The sequence below is a fragment of the Tachyglossus aculeatus genome, chromosome X1 (assembly GCF_015852505.1).
Source record: "Tachyglossus aculeatus isolate mTacAcu1 chromosome X1, mTacAcu1.pri, whole genome shotgun sequence".
NCBI classification, from domain to species: Eukaryota; Metazoa; Chordata; class Mammalia; order Monotremata; family Tachyglossidae; genus Tachyglossus; species Tachyglossus aculeatus.
The window spans coordinates 111688105-111700441 of NC_052101.1; the positions used below are offsets into that span (position 1 = coordinate 111688105).

Genomic DNA, 12337 nt, shown 5'->3' on the forward strand with positions numbered 1-12337 from the left:
GAGAACAAAACAAAACATATTAACAAAATAAAATAAATAGAATGGATATGTACAAACCCCGATTCGTGCCCTGCTCACGGATTGCCACCACCTTTGAGAGACGCAGCACGGCCGAGGAAAGAGCACAAGCCTGAGAGTCAGAGGGACCTGGGTTCTAATTCCGGCTCTGCCACTTGTCTGCTATGTTCAGTCATTCATTCAATCGTCTTTATTGAGCGCTTACTGTGTGCAGAGCCCTGTACTAAGCGCTTGGGAAGTCCCAGTCGGCAACATCTAGAGACGGTCCCTACCCAACAGCGGGCTCACGGTCTAGAAGGGGGAGGCAGACAACAAAACAGATTAACAAAATAAAATAAATAGAATAAATATGGACAAATAAATAGAGTAATAAATCCGTACAAACATATATACAGGTGCTGTGGGGAGGGGAAGGAGGCAAGGCTGGGGGGAAGAGGGGGAGAGGACGGTGTGACCTTGGGCAAGTCACTTAACTTCTCTGTGCCTCAGTTCCCTCTTCTTCAAAACAGGGATTTGACACCTGTTCTCCCTCCTACCTTGACTGTGAACCCCACGTGGGACCTGGCTCTCCTGTATCTACCTCAGTGCTTAGTACAGTGGTTGGCACCTAGTAAGTGCTTAAAGACACCACGATGATTAAAACCCCAATTATTAAGGGCAGCAGCGTGGCCCTCACTGGAAGGTGCAACGAGAGCGCTTCCTCTGGGTCCCACTTCACGCCCCCACCTCCCCGCCCTCCCCTCACCAGGACAGACCCACCCCAGGCATCTCCCCCTCTCCATCCCCTTACCCCCTTCCCTTCCCCACAGCACCTGTATATATGTATGTACAGATTTATTACTCTATTTATGTATTTATTTTACTTGTACATATCTATTCTATTTCTTTTATTTTGTTAATATGTTTGGTTTTGTTCTCTGTCTCCCCCTTCTAGCCTGTGAGCCCACTGTTGGGTAGGGACTGTCTCTAGATGTTGCCAACTTGGACTTCCCAAGCACTTAGTACGGTGCTGTGCACACAGTAAGCGCTCAATAAATACGATTGATTGATTGACTGATCGATTGATTTAACCTTGCCTTGCTGTGGCCACCCCTCTCCTGGTGCCTGGTTCCAGATTCTCTTCTGCTCTTCCCACATTATAGTCCACCCAGCTTTTCGCTCCCCGCATCTCCATGATTCAGTCCTGCAAACGTTCAGTCCGGGATTGGGGCTCCTCTTCCTTTGCTTAGAAACATGACCCCGATGAGGCTTGTTGGCTTTTTCCATTTGACACGTTTTATTTGAACCATTTTACCCTCCCCTCTACCACTTGGCCAGGACTCTCCTGGGACTCCGCCGCCCATCTCTGGTCAAGTTGTTTAAAGTACTGCCCAGAGATTTATTAAGTAGCGTCCACTTGGATTCTTCTATCATCTGTAACTTGTTCGGTTCCCTGTACGTCATGTACAAGGAGAAGAAGCCGAGCACCGACAAAACGGCTCCGACCGGGATGGCTGGAATGACAGAACGAGGCAGGGCCCCATAGACGTAAATACTGAAGGTTGTTGACAAGTTGCAGTAGCTGCAAGGGAAAAGAGAGAGTGAGTGCCGTCCGAAGGTGGTGACGATTAGGATTCAAACCCCTGATTCATTTCCACTGATTATCACTACGCTTTCCTGCTCAAGATAAAAGTTGGAGCCGAAACCGTCTGAGCTGCAGAACTGGGACCTAGGGCCCGTTCAGAGGCCCGGAGCGGGAGCCTACAATGACAATAATAACGATTACATCAGTATTATAAGCTCCAGACGCATTGCCCCCTTCCCCACAGCACCTGTATATATGTATATTTGTTTGTACATATTTATTACTCTATGTATTTATTTTACTTATACATATCTATTCTATCTATTTTATTTTGTTAATATGTTTGGTTTTGTTCTCTGTCTCCCCCTTCTAGACTGTGAGCCCGCTGTTGGGTAGCGACCGTCTCTAGATGTTGCCAACTTGCGCTTAATCCAGTGCTCTGCACACAGTAGGCGCTCAATAAATACGATTGATGGATCGATCGATTGATTGAAATCTCCCCTCAGCTAGATGTGGCCACCACCCCCTTTAAATATGCTCCCATCAAGAGGGCCATTTTTCACGAACTCCAACTCGCCTGATATTGTGGTCCACGACAGAGATGGAAAAGATGTAATAGCCATTCCTTCTGGCAAAAACAACTCTGTTGGACGTACTGCCCCCCAGGACTTCGTACGGGAGGCCCAGCCACTTCAGAGGTGCTTCGCTGTTGTTCTGGTGGCAGGAGACGTAATTCTAGGAAACACGACAAAGACCTTGTAAATCACCATTCATTCCATCGGATTTATTGAGCGCAGAGCACTGTACCGGGGGGCTCACCAGCCCACGGTGCCGAAAACGAGGGGCCCGGGGACGGGGCTGGTGGCCGACAGGGCCTTTGAACGCCCGGCGGGGATGAATCTGGGGGCCCCAGGCTGAGAGGCTGGTTCGAGAGCAGATGGGGCCCGGGGGCGTAAAACACTCACGGCACTGGGGAGGCAGCCGGGGAGATCCTTTAGGATAATAATAATAATGATAGCATTCATTAGGCGCTTACTATGTGCTCTAAGCGCCGGGGAGGTTCCAAGGTGATCAGGTTGTCCCACGGGGGGCTCCCAGTCCTCACCCCCCCTTTCCCAGATGAGGTCACTGAGGCGCAGAGAAGTGAAGTGACTTGCCCGAAGTCTGACAAGTGGGAGGGCCGGGATTTGAACTCAAAGCCCGGGCTCTTTCCACTGAGCCGCGCTGCTTCTCGATCTGTGAAGCGGGAGGGAGCCCTCTGGACTGTAAGCCCGTTGGGGGCAGAGGTATGTGTCTGTTTTATTGTTACATGTACTCCCCCAAGCGCTTAGTACAGTGCTCCGCACACAGTCGGCGCTCACTAAATACGACTGATGGACTGACTGAGCCCTTGGGGGGTCGGTGCTCACACAGAGGGAGAGTGGGCTCTGTAAAGCCGGAGCCCCCTTAAACTGGCAGCCCAGTTCTCCCACCCCAAAAACCGCCTCGGCCTCCCAACTTGGGGGACGCCAGCAGTCCCAGGATGGCACCCTACGCTGGACAGGGAGGCGATCCCCCCGATCCGCACCCTCTGAAGTAACCGAAGGGAATCGGCCGCTAGTTTTATACCGAGAAGAAGAGGAAGGTGCTCCGGGAACTCCCTCCCCGCACCCTCGCTCGGAGAAAAGAGGCGACACCTCGCAGGTTGACTGAGAGGCCACATCCACAGAAGGGAAACCTAAAATTCGGTCCCAAAAGTCTCCCAGGGCTAAGATCTGACTCGCTGGTCAGCGGTCCAGGGCAAGGGGACACGGATTTGTCCGGCCACCCTGCTCCATCTTTTCCGCAGCCCTTCCCTTTCCTCCAGTCTACGCGGCAGAACCGAAGGAATGGGGTTCCAAACCCGGATCCCGCACAAAGCTTTCGACCGACGGTGCAATTGAGCACCGCCTTCCTTCCGATGTCATTCTTTGGAGAACAAACATTACCTCCCTATTCCAAGAAAACGGTGTTTTGTGGCGGGAACTTTTTATTACGGAAGTCCAGTTCTGCGGCTGTGATTCACACTTGGCTTCCTTGACCGACAACAAATAGGTGTAGTCAAAAATCCCGTTCACTTCCAGGATGACAAACTCTGAGGTAATATAGCCCAGAAAAGTTTGATCGTGCCACCTGCGACATAGTGAGAAACAGGGAAGATGTAAGCTTTACGTTTGTGCTTTTTTTCTCAACGAGTGTTGGATTTCCCTACAAGGTCCTCTGAGCGATACTTTGGAAAATCAAAGTGCCGCAGACATTCAGAGAGCTTCTCCTCAGCGATCTCATTTTAGCCTCACAGCATCCCCTCGACTACTATTCTACCCTTTTCCCACATGAGGACACTGAGGCCCAAGGAGTTTAAGGGACTTGTCTGAGGTGACACAGATTCATTCATTCATTCGATGGTATTTATTGAGTGCTTACTGTGTGCAGAGCACTGTAGTAAGCACTTGGGAAGTACAAGCTGGCAACATATATGATACAATAAATACGACTGATTGATATAGAGACGGTCCCTACCCAACAGTGGGCTCACAGTCTAGAAGGGGGAGACAGACAACAAAACAAGACATATTAACAAAATAAAATAAATAGAATAAATATGTACGGATAAAATAAATTCATTCATTCATTCAATCGTATTTATTGAGCGCTTACTGTGTGCAGAGCACTGTACTAAGCGCTTGGGAAGTACAACCTGGCAACATCTAGAGACGGTCCCTACCCAACAGCGGGCTCACAGTCTAGAAGGAGGAGACAGACAACAAAACAAGACATGTTAACAAAATAAAATAAATAGAATAAATATGTACAGATAAAATAAAATCATTCATTCATTCAATCGTATTTACTGAGCGCTTACTGTGTGCAGAGCACTGTACTAAGCGCTTGGGAAGTACAAGCTGGAAACATATAGAGACCGCTCACTCTCCACTGGTTCCTTCCCCTCTGCCTTCAAACATGCCCATGTCTCTCCCATCCTAAAAAAACCCTCTCTTGACCCCACCTCACCTTCTAGTTATCGTCCCATATCCCTCCTACCATTCCTTTCCAAACTCCTTGAACGAGTTGTCTACACGCGCTGCCTCGAATTCCTCAACACCAACTCTCTCCTCGACCCCCTCCAGTCTGGCTTCCGTCCCCTTCATTCCACGGAAACTGCGCTCTCAAAGGTCACCAGTGACCTCCTGCTTGCCAAATCCAACGGCTCCTACTCTATCCTAATCCTCCTCGACCTCTCAGCTGCCTTTGACACTGTGGACCACCCCCTTCTCCTCAACACGCTATCTGGCCTTGGCTTCACAGACTCCGTCCTCTCCTGGTTCTCCTCTTATCTCTCCGGTCGTTCTTTCTCAGTCTCTTTTGCAGGCTCCTCCTCCCCCTCCCATCCTCTTACTGTGGGGGTTCCCCAAGGTTCGGTGCTTGGTCCCCTTCTGTTCTCGATCTACACGCACTCCCTTGGTGACCTCATTCGCTCCCACGGCTTCAACTATCATCTCTACGCTGATGACACCCAGATCTCCATCTCTGCCCCTGCTCTCTCCCCCTCTCTCCAGGCTCGCATCTCCTCCTGCCTTCAGGACATCTCCATCTGGATGTCTGCCCGCCACCTAAAGCTCAACATGTTGAAGACTGAACTCCTTGTCTTCCCTCCCAAACCTTGCCCTCTCCCTGACTTTCCCATCTCTGTTGATGGCACTACCATCCTTCCCGTCTCATAAGCCCGCAACCTTGGTGTCATCCTCGACTCCGCTCTCTCATTCACCCCTCACATCCAAGCCGTGACCAAAACCTGCCGGTCTCAGCTCCACAACATCACCAAGATCCGCCCTTTCCTCTCCATCCCAACTGCTACCCTGCTCGTTCAAGCTCTCATCCTATCCCGTCTGGACTACTGCACTAGCCTTCTCTCTGATCTCCCATCCTCGTGTCTCCCTCCACTTCAATCCATACTTCATGCTGCTGCCCGGATTATCTTTGTCCAGAAACGCTCCGGGCATATCACTCCCCTCCTCAAAACTCTCCAGTGGCTACCAATCAATCTGCGCATCAGGCAGAAACTCCTCTCCCTGGGCTTCCAGGCTGTCCATCACCTCGCCCCCTCCCACCTCACCTCCCTTCTCTCCTTCTCCAGCCCAGCCCGCACCCTCCGCTCCTCCACCGCTGATCTCCTCACCGTACCTCGCTCTCGCCTGTCCCGCCATCGACCCCCGGCCCACGTCATCCCCCGGGCCTGGAATGCCCTCCCTCTGCCCACCCGCCAAGCTAGCTCTCTTCCTCCCTTCAAGGCCCTGCTGAGAGCTCACCTCCTCCAGGAGGCCTTCCCAGACTGAGCCCCTTCCTTCCTCTCCCCCTCGTCCCTCTCTCCATCCCCCCCGCTTTACCTCCTTCCCTTCCCCACAGCACCTGGATATATGTATATATGTCTGTACATATTTATTACTCTATTTATTTATTTATTTTATTTGTACATATCTATTCTATTTATTTTACTTTGTTAGTATGCTTGGTTTTGTTCTCTGTCTCCCCCTTTTAGACTGTGAGCCCACTGTTGGGTAGGGACTGTCTCTATATGTTGCCAATTTGTACTTCCCAAGCGCTTAGTCCAGTGCTCTGCACATAGTAAGCGCTCAATAAATACGATTGATGAAGATGATATAGAGACGGTCCCTACCCAACAGCGGGCTCACAGTCTAGAAGGGGGAGACAGAGAACAAAACAAGACATATTAACAAAATAAAATAAATAGAATAAATATGTACAGATAAAATAAATTCATTCATTCATTCAATCGTATTTACTGAGTGCTTACTGTGTGCAGTGCACTGGACTAAGCGCTTGGGAAGCACAAGCTGGCAACATCTAGAGACGGTCCCTACCCAACAGTGGGCTCACAGTCTAGAAGGGGGTGACAGAGAACAAAACAAGACATATTAACAAAATAAAATAAATAGAATAAATATGAACAGATAAAATAAATTCATTCCCTCGTATTTATTGAGCGCTTACTGTGTGCAGAGCACTGTACTAAGCGCTTGGGAAGTCCAAGCTGGCAACATCTAGTGACAGTCCCTACCCAACAGCGGGCTCACAGTCTAGAAGGGGGAGACAGACAACAAAACAAGACATATTAACAAAATAAAATAAATAGAATAAAATATGTACGAATAAAATAAATAAATAAACCGAGTAATAAATACGTACAAATATATATACAGGTGCTGTGGGGAGGGGAAGGAGGTAAGGCGGGGGGGACGGGTGACCAGATGACCAGTGGCAGAGCCCAAATCTCCCGACTCGGGAGTCGTCGCTTCGCTCACAGCCACTTTTCTTTTTTGCATTTTTCATGCATTTTCGCATGCAAAAAAAGTGGCTTTTTTTCCCCATGCATTCGGTGCAGGAGCAGAGCGCCCCGTCGGGAGGTTGGGGATGGTGAGGACTCCGGAGCAAGCCTTGGTCCCAACCCGGGCCGGGGGCAGCCGGCCTCGAGGGGTCCCCTGAAGGGGGTTCGGGGACCCCGTTTTGGGGGCCAGGGGTCGGCAGCAGGGGGGCTCACCCACTGTACATATTCATTATTCTACTTATTTTACTTGTACATATTTATTCTATTTATTTTATCCGGTTTATATGTTTTGTTGTCTGTCTCCCCCTTCTAGCCTGTGAGCCCGCTGTTGGGTAGGGACCGTCTCTAGATGTTGCCAACTTGGACTTCCCAAGCGCTTAGTCCAGTGCTCGGCACACAGTAAGTGCTCAATAAATCCGATGGAATGAATGAATAATGCGAACTTGTATTTCCCAAGCGCTTAGTACAGTGCTCTGCACACAGTAAGTGCTCGATAAATACGATTGAATGAATGAATGTTTGGTTTTGTTCTCTGTCTCCCCCTTCTAGCCTGTGAGCCCGCTGTTGGGTAGGGGCCGTCTCTATATGTTGCCAACTTGTACTTCCCAAGCGCTTAGTACAGTGCTCTGCACACAGTAAGCGCTCGATAAATACGATTGAATGAATGAATGTTTTGTTTTGTTGTCTGTCTCCCCCTTCTAGACTGTGAGCCCGCTGTTGGGTAGGGACCGTCTCTAGATGTTGCCGGCTTGGACTTCCCAAGCGCTTAGTACAGTGCTCTGCACACAGTAAGCGCTCAATAAATCCGATTGAATGAATGAATAATGCAAACTTGTATTTCCCAAGCGCTTAGTACAGTGCTCTGCACACAGTAAGCGCTCAATAAATGCAGCGTGGCTCAGTGGAAAGAGCCCGGGCTTTGGAGTCAGAGGTCACGGGTTCAAATCCCAGCTCTGTCGCTTGTCAGCTGGGTGACTTTGGGCAAGTCACTTCACTTCTCTGGGCCTCCGTTCCCTCATCTGTCAAATGGGGATGAAGACTGTGAGCCCCACGTGGGACAACCTGATCACCTTGTAACCTCCCCAGCGCTTAGAACAGTGCTTTGCGCATAGTAAGCGCTTAACAAATACTATCTTCATCATCATCATTATTATTATTATAAATACGATGGAATGAATGATCATTATTATTATTAGAAATACGATTGAATGAATGAATAATGCCAACTTGTACTTCCCAAGCGCTTAGTCCAGTGCTCTGCACACAGTAAGCGCTCAATAAATACGATTGAATGAATGAATGAATGACTCCTGGGCCCAAGTTCTTTCCCCAGATCCTCCCTGTCACCCTGCCACGGGCCGATGTTTTCAGACGCCTCGTTGCCGAAAAAGTTCCCTGGGAGAAAGGGAGCAGGCCGGGAGCAGGCCCTCCCCGGGGGAAAAGCTGTTTCACCAAAAATCATCATCATCATCATCATCAATCGTATTTATTGAGCGCTTACTATGTGCAGAGCACTGTACTAAGCGCTTGGGAAGTACAAATTGGCAACATATAGAGACAGTCCCTACCCAACAGTGGGCTCACAGTCTAAAATGTGACACCCTCGGCATTCAGCCACCTGCAGGGCCAGCTGAGGGGCCGCCGCGGCGCGGAGTGGCTGTAGGATCACCCTGTATCCTCCCCAGCGCTTAGAACAGTGCTTTGCACATAGTAAGCGCTTAACAAATGCCAACTATTATTATTATTATTAGGATGGAGAGAGCAGGCTGAGGAACCGGTCCTGAGCGTGATGTAGTGGACACAGCCCAGGCCTTGGGGCCAGAGGGTCATGGGTTCGAATCCTGGCCCTGCCACTTGCCTGCTCTGTGACCTTGGGCAAGTCGCTTCACTCCCCAGGGCCTCAGTTACCTCATCTGGACCTCATATGTCCAGTTGTCCTCATCAGTTACCTCATATGTTGCCAACTTGTGCTTCCCAAGCGCTTAGTCCAGTGCTCTGCACACGGTAAGCGCTCAATAAATACGATTGATTGATTGATTGATCAGTTACCTCATATGTTGCCGACTTGTACTTCCCAAGCGCTTAGTCCAGTGCTCTGCACACGGTAAGCGCTCAATAAATACGATTGATTGATTGGTCAGTTACCTCATATGTTGCCAACCTGTACTTCCCAAGCGCTTAGTCCAGTGCTCTGCACACCGTAAGCGCTCAGTGAATACGATTGATTGATTGATTGATTGATCAGTTACCTCATATGTTGCCGACTTGTACTTCCCAAGCGCTTAGTCCAGTGCTCTGCACACGGTAAGCGCTCAATAAATACGATTGATTGATTGATCAGTTACCTCATATGTTGCCAACTTGTACTTCCCAAGCGCTTAGTCCGGTGCTCTGCACACCGTAAGCGCTCAATAAATACGATTGATTGATTGATTGATTGATTGATCTGGAACATGGGGATGGAGACGGCGAACCCCACATGGGACAGGGACTGTGTCCGGCTCGACCTACCTGCGTCCGTCCACCCCGGCGCTTAGTACAGTACAGTAAGAGCTTAACAAATCCCGTTATTATTAGCCCCCTGTTGACTGGAAGCTCCTTGTGGGCAGGGATCATGTCTATCATGATCTCTCCCAAGCCCTTAGCACCAAGTCAGCATTCGCTAAACACCACTGATTGATTGATTGATTGATAGATATCCCTTCCCTTCCAGACCACACCGTGCTGGCCCTAATTCATTCAGTCGTATTTATTGAGCGCTTACTGTGTGCAGAGCACTGGACTAAGCGCTTGGGCAGCACAAGTTGGTAACATGTAGAGACGGTCCCTACCCAACTGCGGGCCCACAGTCTAGAGGATACGCTCCAATTCTTCCGCGAGCAGCCATGGGATACCAGGAATCCCTGATTCCTCCTTGCCCTCCCGTCATCTCCGCCTCATGTTCATTCAACCGTATTTATTGAGCGCTTACTGTGCGCAGAGCACTGTACTAAGCGCTTGGGAAGCCCAAGTTGGCAACAGAGAGAGACGGTCCCTACCCGACAGCGGGCTCACAGGCTAGAAGGGGGAGAAAATCACTACTTAGGAGCCAGAATGGTCAGGAACAGAGGAGGTAGGAGACGCCTGGCCGAGGAGAGTGGCTGGACCGTGTCACTTCTCCAAGTAAACCACGTCTCAGCGTGGCTCGGTGGAAAGAGCCCGGGCTTGGCAGGCAGAGGTCACGAGTTCTAATCCCGGCTCCGCCACTTGTCAGCTGGGTGATTTGGGGCAAGTCACTTCACTTCTCTGGGCCTCAGTTCCCTCATCTGGAAAATGGGGATGAAGACTGGGAGCCCCCCGTGGGGCAACCTGATTACCTTGTCACCCCCCCTCCCAGTGCTTAGAACAGTGTGTGGCACATAGTAAGCTCTTAACAAACACCATCATTATTATTAATAATAATAATAGCATTTATTAAGCGCTTACTATGTGCAAAGCACTGTTCTCTTACCCCAACCCCACGGACCGCCCCCGTCCCGATCATTAGAATGCAACCAGTATCATCCTGGCTCAGTGGAAAGAGCCCGGGCTTTGGAGTCAGAGGTCATGGGTTCAAATCCTGACTCTGCCACGTCTGCTGGGTGACCTTGGGCAAGTCACTTCACTTCTCTGAGCCTCAGTGCCCTCATCTGCAAAATGGGGATTAAGACTGTGAGCCCCCCGTGGGACAACCTGATCACCTTGTATCCCCCCAGCGCTTAGAACAGTGCTCTGCACATCAATCAATCAATCATATTTATTGAGCGCTTACTGTGTGCAGAGCACTGTACTAAGCGCTTGGGAAGTACAAGTTGGCAACATATAGTACAAGTTGGCAACATATAGTAAGCACTTAACAAATGCCATTATTATTATTATTATTATTATTATCATTATTATCGTGGGTCAAACTCATAGTCCATACAGCCCAGGATTCTGTCTCAGTGGTTGGGTAGGGACCATTCCTATATGTTGCCAACTTGTACTTCCCAAGCGCTTAGTCCAGTGCTCTGCACACAGTAAGCGCTCAATACATACGACTGAATGAATGAATGGTTTGAGGAAAAAAACCGCGGAATTTAAATGCTTTACTGGGTGCCAAGCACTGGAGTGCGGTCAAGGTAACCGGAGCCTTCTCATGCAATCAATCAATTGTATTTATTGAGCGCTTACTGTGTGCAGAGCACTGTACTAAGCGCTTGGGAAGTACAAGTTGGCAACATATAGAGACAGTCCCTACCCAACGGTGGGCTCACAGTCAGGGCTCACAATCTTAGAGGGAGGGAAAACAGGTCTCTTCACCTCTCTGTGCCTTAGATTTCCCCATCTGTAAAATGGGGAAGTGACTTTCTCAAGGTCACCCAGCAGGTCAGTGTCAGAGCTGGATCAGAACCCAGGTCTCCTGGCTCCCAGCCCCACAGTCTTCCTGCTAGATCACACTACGTCCAGGTCCCCGTGAACACGGGCAGCGTTTCCACCTGAAGAAGTGCAAATAATAATAATAATAATAGTAATGGCATTTGTTAAGCGCTTACTATGTGCAAAGCACTGTTCTAAGCGCTGGGGAGGTTACAAAGTGATCCGGTTGTCCCACGGGGGGGCTCACAGTCTTAATCCCCATTTCACAGACGAGGGAACCGAGGCCCAGAGAAGTGAAGTGACTTGCCCAAAGTCACACAGCTGACAAGTGGCGGAGCGGGATTTGAACCCACGACCTCTGACTCCAAAGCCCACGCTCTTCCCACTGAGCCACGCTGCTTCTCGCAAATGCAAGGGCGATGCAGAAGGGAGTGGGAAGGGAAGAAATGAGGGTTTAGATGGGGAAGGCTTTGAAGGTGGGCAGAGGGATTGTCTATCAATCAGTCAGTCAATCAATCGTATTTATTGAGCGCTTACTGTGTGCAGGGCACTAGACTAAGCGCTTGGGAAGTCCAAGTTGGCAACATATAGAGATGGTCCCTACCCAACAGCGGGCTCGCGGTCTAGAAGGGAGTTTCAGGCCAGAGGCAGGATGTGGGCGCGGGGTCGGCAGAGGGTCGGAAGAGATCGAGCCACAGTGAGTAGGTTGGCGTCGGAGGAGTGACGTGTGCGGGCTGGGCTGTAGTAAGAAATCAGAAAGGTGAGGTAGGAGGGGGCAAGGTGATTGAGTGCTTTAAAGCCAGTGGTAAAGGGTTTCTGTTTGATGTGGAGGTGGACGGGCAAACCACTGGAGGGTCTTGAGGAGTAGGGAAGGTTGGACTGAACGTTTTTGGAGAAAAATGACCCGGGCAGCAGAGTGAAGTGTGGCCTGGAGTGGGGAGAGACGGGAGACAGGGAGGTCAGCGAGGAGGCTGATGCAGTACTCAACACAGGATAGGATGAGTACTTGGATCAAT

The 12337-nt window shown here is 50.0% G+C and overlaps 1 protein-coding gene across 3 annotated transcripts in view; it reads right to left on the reverse strand.

Annotated features, from left to right (window-relative positions):
• Positions 1 to 1288: 1288 nt before the first annotated feature.
• Positions 1289 to 12337, reverse strand: part of CATSPERD (cation channel sperm associated auxiliary subunit delta) — an 83812-nt gene continuing 72763 nt past the window's right edge. For all 3 annotated transcript variants that reach the window (XM_038740238.1, XM_038740237.1, XM_038740236.1), the window contains 3 exons: positions 3550 to 3733; positions 2160 to 2317; positions 1289 to 1579 (listed from right to left, as the gene is read on the reverse strand). In XM_038740238.1, coding sequence (XP_038596166.1) covers positions 1321 to 1579; positions 2160 to 2317; positions 3550 to 3733 — 601 coding nt within the window. In that variant the 3' untranslated portion in view covers positions 1289 to 1320. The remainder of the gene's footprint in view (positions 1580 to 2159; positions 2318 to 3549; positions 3734 to 12337) is intronic.